A 21556-nucleotide genomic window follows, 5' to 3' on the forward strand; every position below is an offset into this window, starting at 1 on the left:
CTCAAAAGAGTCCTGATTTACGGGCCAACAGTGAGACGCAGCCTAAGGACAAGAAGAAGACCAATGCGGTGCCCTTTATGTTAATGAATACATTAACATAAACCCAAAGGCCCTTTTCAGGGCCAGCCATATTTCTCGAAAAGAGATAGCCTTTCAATTGCCTACCCCTTTTTTAAAATTTAAATTTAAATTTAAATTTAAAAAAATTTAAAAAAAAAAATCCCATATTCAAATCCCCTTGTCCCTAGACAGACCCACACTTTATTCCCCCATGTTCAATTTTCCCTTGTCCCTAGACAGTCCCAAACTCTATTCCCATGTAATGCTAATTCCCCTTGTCCCCAGATTGTCCCACGATTTTTCTCCATGTTAAATTTCCATTGTCCCTAGAGTGTCCCAGGGGTGTTTTTAATGCTAATTCCCATTGTCCCTAGGGTATCCCACTTAACTACTCCCAGTAGCACAAGGCCGCAAATTAAACCACGATAGTTTAGACACTCAAAACCCTCAAAACCGAATCCAACAAATAAGGTGGTCTCAAAAGTGCAAGACCATCAGGACCAGCCACACAAGGTGGCAAATTTTTACTAAAACTGTCACCTTAGATACCTCTCCTTAGCAAAACTCTAACTCAAAACAGCATTTTTTTTTCAAAATTTTTTAGGACGACAATTTAGACCCGATACCCTGAAGTCTAGGAGCACCGACCTGTGACATTGGATCCGCCTTTCCGCTCTCTCCTCCCTTGCCACGACCGGACATCAAAAACAATCAGCGTGCAGTGCACGCCCTTAATGCCACAGAAAACTCAGTACAAACATATGAGTGTGTGATAGGTCCATTCCCACTCATACATACCAAAATGCAACATAGTAGTACCGACTTAATAAATTGAGTGTGTGCTGGGTCTGTTCCCACTCGCCTTCAAGCCCTCCATTCAGACAGCTAGGACCTCTATTAGGTCCACTGCCTGACGGCTTCAATTAAAAAATGATCCATGAGCACATAAATGCCCGGGTGAAGTGGCTCCAATTTCTTCCCTTATGAGCAATTAAATAGTCTACTATGTAGTCACAAACCAGAGGTCCATGCTCGGAAGAACTCAAACCTCTATAATCCAACATAGATGGATAGACAAAAAAACATGGAACACTCACTCACTTTACTTACAAACACTAACTACAAACACATGCAGACTATTTTTTGACAAGCCAGGGAAACGAAGTGCTTATAGACACACTTATATTTATTTTGGACATAAAACAGGGAAACGAAGTGCTTATAGACAAAATTCTGTTGTTTTAAAAACTTACTAAGATACAATTGGCACTTGAACTAGTTTCTTTTTTCTAGAGTATTGGGGTAGCCCTGAAGAAAAGGGCTGTTTTTGTAGACGGGGAGTTATGGAAATCTTGTATCGTCTAAGACTGCGTCCCCGTCTGGCGGCAGGCTTTCCCACATGATAGGGCCTGTTTCTTCGGAAAGAGAAGGAGAACTCTTTCATGTCTGCACGGCAGTCGACAAAGCATCTGTCTGGCTCCTGTTTCTGATCTTGCGCTCTCTGCTCTCTGTGCTTCTGAAGTCTATACTTCTCCGTCCAATCTTCTTGCTCTTTTTGATTTCTTCTCTGAAGACCTATTCTCTCAGGTCTTCGACCACTTTCGGCATTCTGACATTCTCTATCTCTTCAGGCTTGGGTATCAGGCTTTGCCTGACACGGTGCGAATGCACGTAGGCCTCGTTTAGTTTAGCTAAATTAGAAGGCATCTTCATAGGAGGATGAGTCAACAATGGATGGTCAGACTGGAGGCTACCTCGCTTTATATCGTTCAAGCGCAGACGCGATAGAAAACATCAAAACGCTATAATAGTTTGACTTGAGAGCGAGGGATAGAGAGAAGTCAAAGAGCATTTATACCGATAAAAACTGAAAACAAACGACAGGCACAATTTTTCTAAACACAACATTTTTTATTCAAACAAAAAACAACCAACAATTAACCGTAAAATATTTGTTAAACAAACATTTTTCAAATAACAATCTGTTTTTGACAAGGTTGACAACATTGAGAAGTTAAGCTAGACTTCCACAGAGGGAAGTCATTGGGTCATTGATGTATACGCTTCCTAGCTAAAGACAAGATATAGCCCATTACGGTCACAAAACCATCGATCGATTTTGTCATCGTTTCTAGAAGAGTGACGATCAAAATAAGTCACTAAATATTTTAAAGAATATCCAAGACTGCGTTGATGGAGAAAACACACACAATATTGTCCACACTCCTTGAAATTTGTGCCTTGTAATTTCACATTATTAAATTGTGTCGTCTGGGCATTTCTTCTCATAAAGTCAATGATGTTGTCTTGACAATCCATGCAAATCAAAATACTCCACACAACCATTACGAGGAAAGCAGACAGCTACCCAATGGGTTCATGGGAGATGACTGTCGTCCGTGTTGATGACATAAGCTTGATGATCTTGAGGTTTGCGAGAAAGCAGTTCATCTTTAGCACACACGACAGGATTCCAAGAAGCAGTGTACGATCTTTGTGTTTCTTGTTTTTTTCTTTCTTTATAGGTAATGGTAAGTTATCAATTTAAACCGAACTTTTTGCTAGAAAATCTCTGACAATTACCATGACTTCGTCTAGTCTCCGCATTCTGAGCCAAGAGAGCATCGATGTGATGGATCTCTAGAGCCATCAGTGAATGAGAGGAATGATCACGCAAGTCTTTATACCACTGATGCAACACGGCTTCTTCCGAGATGAGGCTCCATGAGACTAAATGTTGTTCTTGTGCTGGCCATCTGGACTTCATAACTATGTCCTCTTCGTCTTTGACTTGGGGATCTGTTTCCACGGTATCCTACCATTCCATTTCCATAGATTCTCCACCATTCAAAGAGGGATTACAGTCTTCCATAGTTTCTAATAGTCTAGAACGACTGCTCTTAAACTGTTGATTTCTATGGTATTGTCGAATTCGGCATACAAGATGACGTTCACCGTGTTTGATAGAGGTGTTTTAAACTGAAGTTCCACACGAATCTGACCAGATTTTAAAGGGTGGAAATGTTCCTCGTCGCTGCCGTGGTCTAGAGTGAAATCAAATGACCACAAAGTGTAGCCTCTTGCATAATCCTCGTACGTAATGCCGTGAATGGTGCTGTCCCGTGGCTTCGTACAGGGACAATTCTGACCTCAAGTAATTCTTCTTGTCACCAAACTTAGGTTCGAAGGGTTTGGTACACAAAGTCTTGCCATCGCGACTGACATCAATCTTGGATACGTTGTAGTGATAAAAGTGGAAAGGATTTTGTTTGCCGACTCCTTTGAAGGCTGTATTGCTCACGATACCAATGATTAAACGTTTGGGTAACTGTCCTTGGAACAGATAATCTTCGATCATGGAGTGCTGTCCAGTGGAAATGGTACAAGTTTTCACTTCCATGCATCGTATCGGATACTTGGCGGTCGTTCTGCTCAAAGTGTGACTGATATCGTTTCCCACTTTATGTAACACTTCCACACGTAGTACGTAGAGTTTGGCTTCCTCGATTTTGGTTTTGTAAGCATCATCAGTTGCATCCATCAAATGGAAAGTGGCACTGCTGAGATTCAGTCTTAGACGGACATCCACACCGTTCAGCACATACTTTTCTTGTAACCACATGTCCAAATGCAAACGAGCCATCAGTTGTAAACTTCTTTTGAGTCATATGATTTTGTTTCGTCGTTCGACAAATCCCTTATTGTATTCTTTCTTTGAATCCATTTCGGTATTGTTAAATGGATCTGGCGTGTCAGGTTTCCATACCACGCAAGCATCCAGATGAATGTTTTTGACTTCTTTTCCGTACGTCAAGAGATTTTCCAGGTACATTCGGTAAGGGAAAGTATCCATACTGCTCCTGACCAGTTTGTTTTTCAAAGTACAAATCCACTGAGTGAACAAGGAATGCATACAGTTGTATTCGGGAGCTACTACTTCATACTTCTAAAGGACCTCCATCCTTATCTAGAACCTTGGCTTTCAAGTTTCCACCCTCCTCGTCAGTGGCGGTGGCGGAATCCACTTTGAAAGGAATGACACGCAGTAACAGTAGGGAGGTGTGTCCCACCACGTTGTACTCCACCACATCGGAGTACACAAAGATATAATTGAGTCCATCGTTCAGTTCTACCGGGAATAAAAAAGCCCTGTAAAAACCCACATTAATGTTAATCTTCGGGCTCAAATTCCCCGTTGCGATTTCCTGATTTCCAAACTTAATCAATAGACAGATATATAGGATAGAGAAAGGTTGAAATGAGGAATAAAAGAAGAAAGAAATCAAAAATTAATTAAGGGACACATTTTACAGTCCATTCATGGAAAGTAAAAAAGAAATAATGTAAAAACCTTCGTAATGTGTGTAGATTTTTTATTTTTTGTATTTTTACCCCGTATATTTTCCGTGTAGACCTTCGGATTTTTATTTTAAGCAATTTCATCCTTATAACCAATGGTGTTAATATGCTTATAAATGTCTCTAATAATGTTGAGCGTCTATATGATAGCGGTAAACACTGTACAAGATGGCGTCTTTTTTCAGACTTTGCCGCACGTGTGTTGTAAAACACGATATTTATCTCGTTTCAAACATTATAAGAGAAAATAATTCATATAGACGACTTCTTTTTAAAACGCCCAATCAATCCTCTCAGCGTAGATATAGCCTCTGCACAAGGACAAGAATAAATTCAGACAGATCATGCATATTGCATCACTCGGAGGTGGCAAGACAATTGCGTAACGAGCGATGGACGTCAGCTTCAGCATGCCTTGTTCTCAAAACTCGTGGATTCAATAGTAATAGTATAGGACCTCATGTTTTCGCCACAAGCAGAGCATGTACTCATCAGAGACTGCTGTTGTGGTCTTCACATCCCAGATATTTCTCCAGCAGCAGTTTCGGATCAGGGTCTCATGATGGAGATGGATCCGATAAGCCGGAAGGAGAGAATCCAGAAGTTATTGCCAGTACTTCTTTGCCATTTGGGGCGTTGACTCCTATGGCAGTGCCAGAAGTGTTCCCTAACGTTCCTGTCATCGCAATAAGCAGAAATCCCGTGTTTCCTCGATTTGTTAAAATGATTGAAGTGAGTTTTGACAGTATTATGTAATTATTGATTTATCTAAACACTTACTTAAATTAATTGTAATTAATCAAACCTAGTTAGAAACCACGAATGAACTCCCTGAATTGTACAAATGTGTTGATGCTAATGTTAGTGCATCGAATATCATTAGATAGTCTCTATAAGATTTTATACTGGCCATTGCCATTTTTGTAGTGTCATACTTGTTAGAATGGTTTCACACATATGTTGGAATGAAACAAAACATTGAATTCTAAAGCAAACGGGGATTAAATAATCAGTTGGTGATAGGAGAAAGGTTAATTATCAAATGTTCAGTGCTCAGTGAAAAATATATTTAGATACAGTCCCAGTGCTGTTGACTAACAAAATCGCAAGCCCTGACTCAAATTCCACAAGCCCTGATTCCACTTTCCATATGCCTAAAGTTGCTTTAATTATTTACTATTAATTGCCACAAAATATTGCAATTGCTGTACTTCAGATATAAAAAAGATTTAAAAAATCGAATCATATTAAATTGATAAGTGTATTTATTCACATTTTAAAATATTTCTTGTAAAGCAATGTTTTCCTCAATGTCCTGAGGTCAGTCATTGTCTGATTGCTTTATCAGTGTGTTCCTTACACATTGGATCAGCAATGTTTATGTTCATTAGCTTCAAAAACATCTCTTGCTTTATACAGTTGTTCACAGGTGCTGCTTAATATGTTTAATAAGTGTTGTAAGAAACTAGTGTAAGCGTGAGCAAGGGGCAGCTCAATTATTATTCATTACTCTTTAATTTGAAACATCTTGAACCAGGGCTGTAAACTGAATTTCAGGATGAGGAGTCCTGGACACTACACTCATGGAACTCAGGAGTCCTGAGCATATTTTTGAGAGTCCCTGGCAAAAACTCAGGAGTCTATCACTTTCAAAAGGATGGAAAGAATAATGAAAATCTCACTCACTATTTTAATAATATGTATCAGAATTGAACTGTTAACCATTTATAATATCACACTGAAAAGAAAATATTTTACAGGAAGTAGATTGTTCAGTTTAAACGTGAATTATAAAAAATATATACCTACAACTGCATATAAAAAAAATAATAAAAATTTAAAAAACCACAACAGTAAAATTCTCAAATGTTAGTTTCAGTCCCAAGAATGATCACTTAGAATGCAGTGTAGTTTTATGTGTAAGTAAAATAGCCTCAGATGCAGCAGGTCACTGGTTCTAACCCTGGCCAAGTGATACTAAAGACTTTTAAAAATAGTACTAGCAGCTGCCTCACTTGGTCATCAGCATTAAGAAGTTAGTGTTAGGACTGTTTGACCTGGTGTCAGGGTAACGTGACTTTGTGGGACATGATACCCTATGTGCTAGACATTGCTATTAACTGCCACGCTGCAGACACTGCACACTTTGTAGCATTTTGACTACAATTGTTAAAGCTACATTCAAAATCTAAATCACACACACAGACACACACACTTTCAGTAATATTCTAAAAGAAAAAACCACCCCACCACTTCCAGTATATGCTGGTTATATGTAGCATATGTAAACAGTCATCATTGGAGCTGATGTAAAACTATCCTTTGGGGAGTTTAAATAGTGACAATTAAAAGACAAAGAAGTCAGGTATAAATCACCATTTCACATATTACTTAATTGGCTGACAACAGCTAGTGTGATGTGTTGAGAAGATTGCAGTGGGTGAGCCCATTGTGCTAATTTGTGTAAGCATGATCAGGATGTGAAACAACTTAGTATAGATAAAGAGATGCTAAATGCATGTAGGAGAACAAAAGTTATTACATATCATTCGCTCAGAAAATCCAGCAGTGAAGTTTGAACTCCAGAACCATCCAGTGTCTAGTGAGTGTAGTGATGAACACTAATGACACCTGCATTACCTTCAAACCCTCTATTGAATTTATAGTTGAATTTTAGCAATTCCATATATATCCATACCCTCCTTTCCTGTGATCCTCAGCCCAGGTCAATACCAGTTGAAAATCATGATTAAAGGACAAGGTTTGATAAGGGCTGATTTTGGCCCCCGATCTGATTCCAATGAAACTAGTATAAATAAAAGAGGCCACACTCTTTTTCCAAAATATGAATTTAATTTCTTATCTTGGATTGCTTGTAATTAAGAAAATATTCTGTTAAAAAGCTGATGGTTTTCTTCTGTTGTAGAACCAATTTCCTGGAATTTACAGTTTAGCTAACATAAGAATAATAATAATAATAATGAGGACTTTGTATAGCACCTAATTTTTAGAAGCTCTAAGCACTTTACAACATTAGACAACACTTATAACATAAAAAACATATATAATGATATGATTACAAAAAACAAACACCATGCAATTAGAAAACATAAAAAACATGCTGAAAATATTTAAGGTAGGAAACATTATTAGGTCATTACATGCCCCTGTGAAGCTGACTGCCGAAAGAGATTCACGGAAACTTCACATTGCACAATAGTTGATGATAATATATATTGTTGTTTTGAAACATAGTTAAATTATGTGTATATTTAGGTTAAGTATGGTTGATTATCTGTGACAAGTATTTTCAATTTCATTTAAACTGTAATGTCGATGTTTTTATTTATCAGTGATTAATCATAAGAAAACATTGACTTGATTGCCACAGAATAACATTGTGGGTATTTCTTGACTATAAATAAACACCCAAAATCAGCACAGAATGATGCTAATATATCGACACCAACTATTCAGAACATCAGTGTTTAAAGCAGTTTTGTTTATGCATTTGCAGGGGAAAGCTTACATTATGCTTTATTTATTGCCAATTCAGTAAAATAAATCCTTATATTGATCTGTGATCACAAAATTTAGATAATTTTTTTATGATTTTGTGTGAGATAGCATGTAACCTTTAAGTCATATGACACAGGATGCACTTGTGTTTCTGATTTCGATATATTCATTGTGAAGACAATGAGTGGATGGGCATCATGCAACTCCAGAATGAAGAAAAGGAAAATAAAATATTACAAATGTATTTGTTCCAGTGTGTACAGCACCCACCTTCCATCCTACCATTATTTCATGAGCATCATTATTGTCATTTAACCAATAAAAATCCTTCAAAAAATTCTGGTTATCAACTACTTTGAACAGCTCACAATTCTTATGGTAGAAAGGGAAAAAATATACAGACTCAAAAGAAAATCTGAAAAATCCACCACCCCCCAATCAAACAAAAACAAGCCTTAATACAAGTACACCAATTATTCAGTGTTCAATTTAATGATGAAACATGGAAATAAGCAAACTTTCAGGTCTGATAGATGTCAAAAATGCTCTCCAAGTACATTGATTGAGAATCCATTCAGAAGAAGAATTTATGAACACACACATGCATGGTCACACACCCTCAGACATTACATTGAGCTTTTGAGCATGTTGCTTTTATTATTTTTCAAATGGAGCAGCATATTTGAAGATAAATATAATTTATACCCTATTTTAGGCTGTCAATCAGTCTATTTAATTTATTGTTCAGTCAGAAATAATGCAGCAACTATGGTTGACACTGATGCCTGGTACTGATGATTTGTTTGCAGGTGCACACACTCACGTGTACACATGTACAAATCAAGTTCAAAAATAATTTAAAAAATATATAAGATATGTACAAGACATTCAGAATGCTGCATCTTAACACTGGTAAATAACTAAGGATGTGCTCTAAAAGGGCTGTCAGTGCCATATTTTTTCTACATTCACATAGCTTTTCTCTCTCTCATTGTGGAGGCTCTTAGTCAAATATTGATGGAAATATATATGTGCATGATACCCCAATTCATGAAGAGGCATAGCTCACCAATGATGTATATAGAGGCATACAGGACAACTCAGTCCCATCATAACAGCTAAAGCAGATAAGACAATATGGTCCAAAATTGATGCACATAAGTCTTGTGCAACAATTGCCCTTGGCCATAAGGTCTGTATAACCGTAAATTATTTGCATTTGAATGGAGATGTTATGAAAAATGCCAAAATTAATCTTTCTAAATTCAGTTTACATAGACAAGTGTCTCCTCTTCATGAATTGGAAGACTATAATTTCTTATTTTTCAGGGGTTGGTTGGTAGGAGTTGCTCAGTTGATGGTGCATCAGCTTTGTAATCTAAGAGTCATAGGTGCAATGCCTTTGCAGGCCACAGCCCAGGCAGGCTGTCTCGCTGTATCATTAGAAAAGGCACTTAGCTTCCACTTCCTTGGCATGATATAGTCGTAAATTTATAACGTTTTACCCCCCACCACTGCCATTGTTTGATATATGTCTAAGCCACCAGTTTAAATTGCATTTTATTTTGAGAAAGTCAAATTTGTGTGAAAAATCATGCTTAAGATTTTGGTTACAGCTTGTCGGCATGTCCCAAACCCAGGAAGTGTTGGCTATCATTCATGGACTATTAAATTATGGAGCTATTTCATTTCATTTCATGCACTGTAACACTGGCATCCAGGCATAGTCAAGGTCATTTGAAATATGTGGTTATGTTTTTGTTGAAAGTTTTAATTTATGGTCATAAGTCTCAAACCCAGGAAGGGGAAGCTATTATACTTAAACTGTAGAATCACTGTCCTTGCAAATGTGTGTACTCCTGTCATCTCACTAGCCCACAGGCAACATAGTTATTTTCTTTCCTTTTTTACTTTTTGGTTTTAATGGCATTTGTGACCCATTGCTTTAAAATAGGAACAAAGTGCCTTTCTCAAGGACACACCAAGGCAGCTGGCCTGAGCAGTTTTTGAACTGTTGACCATTGGATTATGAGCCCGATGCTGAGCTACCATGCTTCCTTCTGAGCAATTTAAAAGTGGAAATATACATGTATCTGTAAGATAGTCTATTTTTCATTATTGTTTTCTGCTATGGAATGTATGATATCAAATTTGCACATTGACTTTTTCTTCTTTTGTTTTGTAGGTAAATGATAAACGACTAGCTGATTTACTTAGAAGAAAAGTAAAATTGAATCTTCCATATGCTGGAGTTTTCCTGAAACGAGATGAAAGGTTGTATAAATATTTATGGACTTAATATTTTTGGTGCTGTGTAGTCTTATCTGTCTTAGAACAAAGAGATTAATACATATTTAATTGAAATGTTTCCCCTTATATCAAAAGCTTAATTTTTCAGTTTAGCAAAGACTTTTTTAAGGGACTGAAAATAAAGTTATACAATTGCCTTGTCACTTTTTTCAACAGTACTGATGTGTATCTTGATATCGAAGAGATAGGCTTAAGAATTGAACTTCATGAAGCTTGACTGATACAAATGTCATGAAGATTGAAAATTGATTACACAACATGAATAGCTGTAGCAAGAGTCTTGAAGCTTGAAAATTGATTACACACAGCATAAATGTTTATAGCAAGAGTCTTGAAGCTTGAAAATTGATTACACACAGCATAAATGTTTATAGCAAGAGTCTTGAAGCTTGAAAATTGATTACACACAGCATAAATGTTTATAGCAAGAGTCATGAAGCTTGAAAATTGATTACACACAGCATAAATGTTTATAGCAAGACTCTTGAAGCTTGAAAATTGATTACACAACATGAATAGCTGTAGCAAGTCTTGAAGCTTGAAAATTGATTACACAACATGAATAGCTGTAGCAAGAGTCTTGAAGCTTGAAAATTGATTACACACAGCATAAATGTTTATAGCAAGAGGCTTGAAGCTTGAAAATTTATTACACACAGCATAAATGTTTATAGCAAGAGGCTTGAAGCTTGAAAATTGATTACACACAGCATAAATGTTTATAGCAAGAGTCATGAAGCTTGAAAATTGATTACACACAGCATAAATGTTTATAGCAAGAGTCATGAAGCTTGAAAATTGATTACACACAGCATAAATGTTTATAGCAAGAGTCTTGAAGCTTGAAAATTGATTACACACAGCATAAATGTTTATAGCAAGCAGGAATCGTCCTGGGCTTCGCCAGTGTCGCAAATTGCGATTTTTTTTCCTTATTGGCAACAAAAATATCCCATCTGGCGATTTTTTTGGCAACAGACTTTTTGGTTATTTAATTTGTACATACAATCATGGATTTGGACTGGATAAATTAAAAGGGAGAATGAAAGGAAGCCACAAACTTGACTAAGCAATGCATTGGAATCAATCTGTTACATAAACGATCCTTTGTTCGTATTGACAACCCCATCTTTACAGTGGATTGTTCCATCATAATCTGCTTATGCTGACATCTGGGCTGAGTACTGTATGCTTTGTTACAGTCAATCATGCTACCGAACTATACCTACAAGTGACTGACTCTGAAGACGCGAATAGAACAGATACAATTAATTGAATGGCTAATCCTTTCTGTTTTTTTTTATTTTTTACATATACCAATACATTAGTTTTGTTGAACCTTCATAGAAAACTGATAACCTTTGAAGTACCGACTACTGCGTATAAATACAAAGCAAATGGAAAAAATTTCAATCACAATTATATCTGTCGCCAGTGCAGCATTTAACTCATTGATCTTTTCCTTTTGCCATCAATCCATGTTACGGCTGCAGAGACTTAAACTCCGCAACAAGAAATAGCAAAAAAAACCAGTTTTGCATAATTAATAATAATTATTTATTTCTCAAAATACAGGAGTGAAAGAATCCCTAAATTGGGTGTGAATTTATGCTTATATATACGGTCCAATATTGCCAGGTGTTGACTCATATAAGTTTCATTCGTGGGAATGGAGATCCTATTTTGCTTGTCGAGAAAATGTGTACAGCATTCAGTGATCATTCTTGGGATTTAGGAAGCAATTCACTACAAGCTTTGTGTAGCTAGCCATAAGGATGGTGGGGGGGCCTGCTGAGAGACTACTGGTGTCACCTGTCAGCACTGTAGACTGTGAACGTGGATTCAGTAAGATGAACCTCATAAAAACTGACATCAGAAATAAACTCTGCATCTCATCTCTGGAGAATTTAATGAGAATCAGCATGTACAGATGTGAAAAATTAGACTTTGAAACTGCATTCAACAAGTGGGCAGCCCTAAAATCGTGACGGATCTTCATGTAACACTTTGTAACATTTTGTTAATGCTTGTTGTAATTAGAGTATTAACTAACCCGTCTTTTGTAATTTTCATTGCCTGTTACATTAATAGACTAAATTAACACTTGAAAAAATGTACACTACTTGTTCTGGCGACACTTTTTAAAAATTGGCGACAAAATATTGAGGTTGGCGATTTTTTTGGCGACAGCTTTTTAAAAGCCAGGACCATCCCTGGCAAAAGTCTTGAAGCTTGAAAATTGATTACACACAGCATAAATGTTTATAGCAAGAGTCTTGAAGCTTGAAAATTTATTACACACAGCATGAATGACTAGCAAATGTCTTGAAGCTTGAAAATTGATTACACACTGCATAAATGGTTATAGCAAGAGTCATGAAGCTTGAAAATTGATTACACACTGCATAAATGGTTATAGCAAGAGTCTTGAAGCTTGAAAATTGATTACACACAGCATGAATGACTAGCAAATGTCTTGAAGCTTGAAAATTGATTACACACTGCATAAATGGTTATAGCAAGAGTCTTGAAGCTTAAAAATTGATTACACACAGCATGAATGACTAGCAAATGTCTTGAAGCTTGAAAATTGATTGCACACAGCATGAACAGCTGTAGCAAAGGTCATGAAGCTCAAAAATTGCTGTAGCAAAAGTCCTGAAGCTTGAAACTTGTTTATGGCCATGAAGCTTGAAAATTTATTACACACAGCATGGTTGGCCATAGCAGAATGAAAGCCCTTCATGCATAATGTATGTAATTAGTGTCCAGCCATCTTGACTTTGTGAATCCCATAAAAAATGAATATGACATTAATTGCCATTATAAACAGTTATATAAATAATAATGAATCTCAAGAAATAAATAACTATCTTTGAACATTGTTTACAGATATTATAAAAACACACAAAGGTACATGAATAAATAAGTAGTTCTTTTATTGAACTAATGACTTCTACCTTTCTGCATCATGTGATGTGATTTTGAATGCTTGTTACATGTGCTTTTTACAGATATTGTAAAAACACACAAAGGTACATGAATAAATAAGTAGTTCCTTTATTGAACTAATGACTTCTAGCTTTCTGCATCATGTGATGTGATTTTGAATGCTTGTTACGTGTGCTTAGTAAAAGTCTGTAATTATATAATCATAATCTCAAATTCTTTTGTAGCCAGCTCTCATAACCATGACTAAGTTTATTTTCATTCATTTTGTCACTGTATTGAATGTCTCCTTGTAAAGCTTATACCTTTAATTTACAGGAGTTATCTCCCATGTCTTCTTTGTTGTCTAGCTTGTCATATATAAATTAAAAGAAGGGATAAGAAATGGAAATCTATACTTTATATCTTATATTATTGGCATTATTCTAAATCTTGTGCAAATTTTCCCACATTAAAAATGCTTATTTGTATAAATATTTCCTTTTTTTGTACTCGGACAGTAACAGTAACATCCATAGGAATAACAATGTCATTCTAAAAAACAGTATATAATGAACTTTGTATGTTTATTACTGGAAAGTTGCTGTCATGTATCCTTTATAAAGATTACATTTATTTGTTGCCTTCTGTTTATCTTTTTGTTGGAACCTGAATATTATGCGTGCAAAGGCCCTAATCAAAACCATGCATAATTCCTAATTAAAGCAATTTACTCCCAATGATGTTTTTCCTTTACATTGGTTTTCACAGGCTCTGTTCCCATCTCACATGCAAAATCCATGATAAATCTCCGTAATTTGTTTTCAGGTGTTATCATATATATTGACTTGGCTATTGATGAGGTAAACTGAAATTTTAAGCAATGTTTTCTATATTTGTAGCAATGAGGAGGAAGTGGTGAGTAAGCTGGATGATATATATCATGTGGGAACCTTTGTACAGATTACAGAATTACAGGACCTGGGAGACAAACTACGAATGATTGTTATGGGATATAGAAGGTACAAAAATGTGGACTTAGAGAGTTTTACAAAATCAACTCGTCTGATGCCCAGACCAAGCTCAAATTTGTCTTATGCAAATTTGTAAGGTACTTGCTCATGCAAAGTCCCAAAAATTAATTGAGAGGTTTTGTTCAGTTTGCTTTGTTTTATGATATGAAGATATCATATCAGATTTATTCATTCATAATCTTTAACATGTATAACTTGACAACAAATTGATGTATTTGGATTCTGTTTGCCGTGCAAGTTCTTGTAGAGCCTTTTTTGTACCTTTGAAAAACTACCCAGTGTTGTAGTTATATGTATACTAATTACCTGGGTTATGGTTCTGCTTTGGATAGTTTTATTTCTTCCATAGTTTGTGTCAAAGGCTATAATAGAATTTTGTGTAATTAATGTCAGTGCATTCATTCACAGGATTTGGACATGGGAATTTATCAGATAATTCAAAAGCAGACTGGCAAGCAAACTCCAGAATATCAAGAATTAACTATACCTAATGAATCCAGAGATTAGATCCAGCATTAATTCTGAAGATCTGAGGAATTTGTATGAAATCATTTCACTCCATGTACATCTGTAATTAAATGTGGGGCCTGCATAATTAACTATTGGTAGGGAATGTGGTTTAATAGACCTAGAGGCTCTAAAGCTTTACTATGATGTATGGGTAGGGTGGATTTTTTCTGCTGTAAATAAGACATGTTGTTCATGTCAATGATAACATTCCCTCTAAGCTGTGCACACGCATTTCTGCACAGCTGCTCAGACATACCCTTGTAGCTGAATTGTTCTTTGTGCAGCAGATCAAAATTACCAAGTATTCAATCCAACATTATGCTAAAATCTGTCCAAAATTATCATGTTTATCTCTCATTGGATTTACTTTAGGGAAAATGATTATTCATTGATCATCACAATCGATGAAGTTCAATGCAGTTAACACTAAAAACGTTCATATAAATATCCATTAATAGTTATCAGCTCAGTGGGTATTGGTTTACACTTTAAACTCCAACGGAAGATGGCAGTCAGCTCTCTAATCTAGAGTGTCACGCCTGATGCATGTTTATTGAAGTTGGTCTTTGCAAGATGATACAATAGCAATTAGCAACTGGGTCAACTGAACTGATAGTGACAGATGCTTTATGAATGATGGAATTTCAAGTCAGGACCCACCACCATCTCGATCCATATCCTCCGACAGATTTAGACCAGCTCATGGACCCGGCATAATGTAAGCTATTCTAGCAGCAGCAAAGGCTGAATGTTGTAGGCATGCCAGATAATCTGCGATCCCTTCCTGTCCAGATGTTAATTTTCTAGCCCCCCATGACCAGCTACATGCTCCTAATCAGCCTCTCTTTTGACACGTACATATCTATGATATAGGCGGCTCATTACATTCTTAGTCCAGACTCCAGTCACTCCATCAGTTGGGTAGATGTTCATTTCATTAAATTTGGATACTTGCGTTGAATGATTTTTGCATTTTAATTTAAACAATTTATTTTTATTATATTTTTTACATTATCTTTATATCTTATTATAATGTCAAAACAGAAATGTGAAGGTGATGCAGACACAAAGCATAAAAAAGCAGCCAATACCTTTAAATCAGCATGGTTGAAAGAACTTGTTGAAACTGAAATGGTAGAATCAAAAATTTCACAGCGTGTGAAAATAGTAAATATTTTTCTGAGGACTACAGTGTTGTTTATGAAGTATGTACTGAGGCTGAAGTGAGTGGTGATTTTGCGACTGGAAAAACTTGGGATATGTGGAAATTGGATTATTGAAAGGGACATATTACACAGAAAATCCATTTGGACTCAATAGCAAAATTAAAAAGAACTCAAGCTGGAGCTGGAATCAACTTCTTGCTGACAGAGTCAAAAGATGATCAGTATATGCAAATCGAAGTGAATGATCACCAACAAAGTAACGGTGAGCAAGTGAAGATTCTTATTGATAATGTCTTGTTGGCCATCTCAATGAACGCTTCGATGCTGATAGTAATGGATATTCATGATCACATGGCTAAATATTTGAAACTTCCTGATAGCTGGAGAAGTAAAAATAATGCATTTGAGTTTGTTGAATGCATCGACTCAGTTGTCAAAGAGATATGTATGCAGGAAATTCTCGAGTCTAAATTCCATACACTTATTGTAGACGAAAGCACAGACATTCCTGTAGCCAAAATGTTAATCATATACATTAAATAATGTCTTGCATGAACAAAGTGTCACCGAACAGTTTTCGCTGGTATGGTAAAACTGACAGCCTGCAACAGTGTGTCTTTTTTTTTCTGCAATCAAGGAGTTTTGTCTGATGAACAATCTTGATTTTCAATCGATGGTCATGTTTACATCAGATGGTGCATCTCTTATGCTAGGAATTAGAAATGGCATGGCTTCACTGATCCGTGCCAAGGTTCCTCATCTGACTGAGCAGCATTGCGTGGCACACAGAGAAGATCTAGGAATCAATGGCGCATGGGGAAAAGTTTCTCTTATGAAAAAGATTGAGGCATTACTCCAGACAGTCTACAATGGTATTAGCCAATCAAGTGTAAAAAAAGCCACATTTGAAGAGCTCGCTAATGTCTCAGATGAAGATGTCTCTTTTAGGTCTCAGAATGAGGTGAGATGGATGTCTTGACATTTTGCTGTTCAAGCTTTGATGAAAAACTACACAATTCTAACAGAATATTTTCAGAAGCAGATCAAGGATGATAATGATCTGATTGCAAATTATTGTTTAAAAAATTCCAAAACCCTCAAGTTCACGTTGCTTTAACTGTCTTGAATGAAGTTTTAGCTGAATTAGCTGATTTGTATACAGTTTTCCAGAGAATCTGTATATCAACCATAGAGGCTGTACAGTTTGCCAAAGCAAAATTTTCTAAACTGAAATCACAATATTTGGAAGGAAATGAAGTTCACTGGAGCAATGCTATGAAGATGCTGTTGTCAGCAACTGGTATGAAGACAAGATACAGCTGCAATCTTAAGGTTTATAGAGCGTGTCTGCCTGCACTTACAAGAAAGATTCCCAGATTGCGAATTAAGAGATTGGGCAGTGTTTGATACTCAAGTTATTCAACATGAAACAAACTTTGATTATGGGAAAGCTGAACTAAGCAAATTAGCAACGAGATACAAACATTTACTAGGCCTAGCTGGAGAAATGACACATGTAAAGCTTCAATCGGAATATAATGATCTAAAATTTATTTTAAAGGAAAAACTCCAATCTGGAACTTTAAAAACTTTTGTGGATGTTATTTGCTTTGTGCTAACAGAGAAGTTTTCAACCATGCCGACATTTGTGGATATATGTGGTATATTTCCAGTTTCTAGTTTGCTGATGCTGAATGTGGTTTTAGTCTGATGAACAATATCAAAACAAAACTGTGTAACAGACATGAGGTTGACCATTTGGACATGATTATGCAAATTAAATTTTATCTAACAAGTGGACAAACCATGGATCTTGAAGAGAGCACACTATATAGACATTATAGGGGAGCTTGTTCTTACTCACTTTCTTTTCAAAGTACATAATACCATGTAAGTGCGAACTACAAAAATTATATAAATTCATCACAAAAAATTTTACTTTTTCTATTATGTGTTGACTTGTAATAATTATAGTGTATTATGCATTATTTTTTGCAATTTGTACAGATGTTTTATAAAAATTTTGCACAAGTCATAATGCACACATCTACAGGGTTGCATGTAGGATGTGCGATTGTGCAAAGCCCCCCAAAATTTAAGAATTCCCGCACGATTTTTAATCCTATGTGGGCAAAATTGCGCAACAAATAAGAATTGTGCACATTTTTTTAAAGAATGTGTTATTTTATTTTAGTTTTTTTGCTGTAAAATTCCAAGTTGTCACTCTCGGCGAATATGTTGTACTTGTATAATTGTAAATACATCACATATTTCTTTGTGTCATGAGCTCAATTCTGATTGGTTAATAACAAAGGTCAGAAGAGCACGTTTGATACAGAGGCTGGCTTGGCGGGACAACATGTTAAATGGCTAAAGCAGTTAAAACTCGGACACTTTTTCATTATTTTAGCAGTAACACTTTTGATAACAGCAGAAGTTTCTGTCAATAGACACAATGACAGCAAACAGACACTTCCTCAGGCTAATGCCATATCAGACGATGCTAGTGATGATGTGCTTAAAGATGGCAGCAATGAAACTAAGGGTCCAGAAACGTCAAGAAAAAAGGTACTCTTTCAGTTCAGACTGGAAACAAAATCAACCATGGCTGGAAATGAATGAAAAAAAATGAGATGCTTTGCAGATGTTGTGTAAAAACTGGCCAAAAAATTCTTTCACAATTGTAAATGCTAATTTTAGGACATCAACCCTTGACAGACATGTTGAATTACCAGCTCACAAACAGGTGATTCAGAATTTGAAACTAAGTGAAAATCTTGAAGCTACATCATGGCAGCTATCAGCAGGAAATTTGAATCAATTATTCATGCTTCTCTAAAATATGGCTCACTGTTGAATTTTGTTTACTTTCTGGATGTTGGTGTTGGCAACTTGAGAGTAGGAGGAACATGCAACATATTCGTCAAGGGGAATTTCAGGTTCTTTTATTCTATTTACATTTTTTGTATTGAAATTTAGATAGAAAAATGGTGTATACTAACTAGCAACCAAAACATGATCAGTTAGGTTCCAATCAGTGCATATCATCTGTGGAATCCCAGTGTTTAAAAAAATAGCAATGTGGAATTGTGATCGGTCAATTAAATTGCATTCGGTAGCTAGTCATCATAACTTCCTGTCATCGTTTGATGGTGGATAATGTTTTTCTTTTCTAATCAATCTGGATTATTGGTACCTGTTTCTTTTGTCATGAAACCATTATAATGAGTTTTCATGTGTATGAAATGATGATACAGTCGCTATTGTTTGAATAATTTCCTGAGCATGTAAGGAGTTGCTGTCAACATCGTGATACAGTACAGTCTTCAAATCCCACCGCTTGAAACTTATATGATGCTTTAGTAAATAAGTTATTATTATTATTTTCTCTGATGATCATTGCAGCAAATGAAATTGACCCCAATCTGCTTATATCACAACTGTTCATATGTAGGGACCCATCAATGATGTATATAATACTAACGTTTTTTTGTTTTTAAAATCTTCTTATACCGACAGGCATAATCACTTACTTCATTACTATAATTGAATGACTTTAATTAACAGAGAGAGAGAGAGACTGTAGTGCCATATTATTTTAGCATTTAAACAGCTTGATGGGATTTCTTAAAACAACTGAGTTATCACAAGGCATCATCCTTAGACACTCTATGGTCTTAGGTTATGGTTCTTGCACAATTTGCATCTGATTTTGGTCATTTTACTTTGTGTTTTTTTAATAATATATTTGTTTTACATTTCTCAAATACTTTAATAATAATAAAATAATAATAATAATGATAATAAAATACTTTTAAACTTTGATTTATCATCAAGCTTTATTTTTCCCCAGGATTGCATAGCAACAGTGTTAGACTGAGTTAATGCAGAATGTACAGTGTAGTCCATTCATTAGCATCTTAATTGATGAGAGTACAGATATTTCAAATGCCATGAAGCTGGTCGTTTATGTGTGACCCAAAACATGTTTTGACAGAGTGGTCTCTTTCTAAGACTATCATTAAAAGAGAAATGTACCCTAGAGACAAAATGTGCGGACTCTGGCAGATTGTACATCAACATCATGCAGACACATTTCCAAATCTTCTTCAGTTAGCATCCGTGGTATTGGTTATGCCACACCAAACTGCTGACTGTGAGAGAGGATTCAGCATCAAAATCAAACCAAAACTGCAGGAAGAAGTCATCTAGAAGAAAGGGTTCTCAACAGACTCATGATGATTTCAATTGAAGGACTTTCTCTGAGAGGCTTCAGCTTTAACAAGGCATTGGTAGACTGGAGGATGAGGAAGGACAGGAGGTTATTTAGGAAATAGAGATCATATTTGCAGAATAATGCAGTCACAATTACAGTCAGTCTGGATGCAGATGTATATATGTTCTAGTAAAAAGTTAACTGTTATAGATACTTTCCCTAATTCATTTTGAGCTTTAAACTTTTCATTAAAAATTATTTGTTGCCATCCATGAAAGAAAAATATGTGCTCTTCTGATCTTTCTTAGCATGGATTTGTAGCCAATCAGAATTGAGCATGTGACACGCAGGATGTACATGACACTCTTTTTAGATTGGCCAGAGGATTGACACTATTTGCAGTCTATGGTTTGATTCTTTAATGTTTAGGGTGTAGATAGAATATTGTTATTAGAAAACATAAGACTTTGATTTCAGTTTTAAGTGTTATACTATAATATACAGAAGACATGATATGCATTTAATACACTTATTACACTTGCTATTGCTCCTTTGAATACATTGAGGTCTTTTTAACCGTACTGGAAGGCCCACTTCCTTATGGCTACGTTGGCCCCCCCCCCCTTTTTTTCAGATTCATTGGGGGCAAGTACCCACATTTATCAAATCCTAGATGCAACCCTACATCTACCATTCGCTTAGAGGGAACATTAGTCAATGAATATTTATGAAATGCTGAAAGAATGAATTTGAACATTGTAATGTATCATAACTGTATAGATTGTGACTTACCTTGATATCTGTATTAAATCATTCATGCTGTATGTCAGGTGTGATTGTCGGTCATGTGGTTACAAATGTCATCCAGTTCAACCTTGCACTATGCTAAATACTCACAAAATCTTCTAGAATCTTATTTTTATATGAATTTGTCTCACGAAGAAATATGTTTATCACACAGACATGATTTTTCTCAGTTATAAAGCAGAATTCTGCTTTTCTCCTGACTTGAATCAGATTTTTCTCCGATCGGGTTTTAAAAAAAACGGTGTTTCTGGTCCCATTCTGCAACGACCCTTATAATTATTTGTTCCATGTATTAGTTAGCACAGGACTCTCATAAGGAGTATTCTGATTGATCAAAGGCTTAAATTCATCCAATGATTCTTTGTGTAATGGAAACTGATGGCAATGGAAAGAAGAAGCATGCTTGCAAAACATGGTGTCCTGAGTTGTTGAGAGAGAGCATGACACAGAAAGTTTAGATAAAGGTTTTAAAAATGTACGGAAATGGGAATGGCTGGAGCAAAAAGTTGACAAAAATTTAATTGGTCAGTTTATACGAAAACTGAATGCTAGAGGACTGGCATTATTTTTCATAAGCCTTTGGCTTCACATGTATAAATTAGCATTTTCACTTAGGCGCTTGCTTGAGAGGCGCTTTTTAAAGACAA

At 35.9% G+C, this 21556-nt stretch overlaps 1 protein-coding gene across 1 annotated transcript in view; it reads left to right on the forward strand.

Moving 5' to 3' along the window:
• Window positions 1–4552: 4552 nt before the first annotated feature.
• Window positions 4553–21556, forward strand: part of LOC149801776 (lon protease homolog, mitochondrial-like) — a 138220-nt gene continuing 121216 nt past the window's right edge. Inside the window, exons 1-3 of the mRNA XM_089956844.1 lie at window positions 4553–5151; window positions 10124–10212; window positions 14079–14198. Of these exons, the coding sequence (XP_089812970.1) occupies window positions 4588–5151; window positions 10124–10212; window positions 14079–14198 (773 nt within the window). The 5' untranslated portion in view covers window positions 4553–4587. The remainder of the gene's footprint in view (window positions 5152–10123; window positions 10213–14078; window positions 14199–21556) is intronic.

This window comes from Sinohyriopsis cumingii, chromosome 4 (assembly GCF_028554795.1).
Source record: "Sinohyriopsis cumingii isolate HCF-2022 chromosome 4, ASM2855479v2, whole genome shotgun sequence".
NCBI lineage: Eukaryota > Metazoa > Mollusca > Bivalvia > Unionida > Unionidae > Sinohyriopsis > Sinohyriopsis cumingii.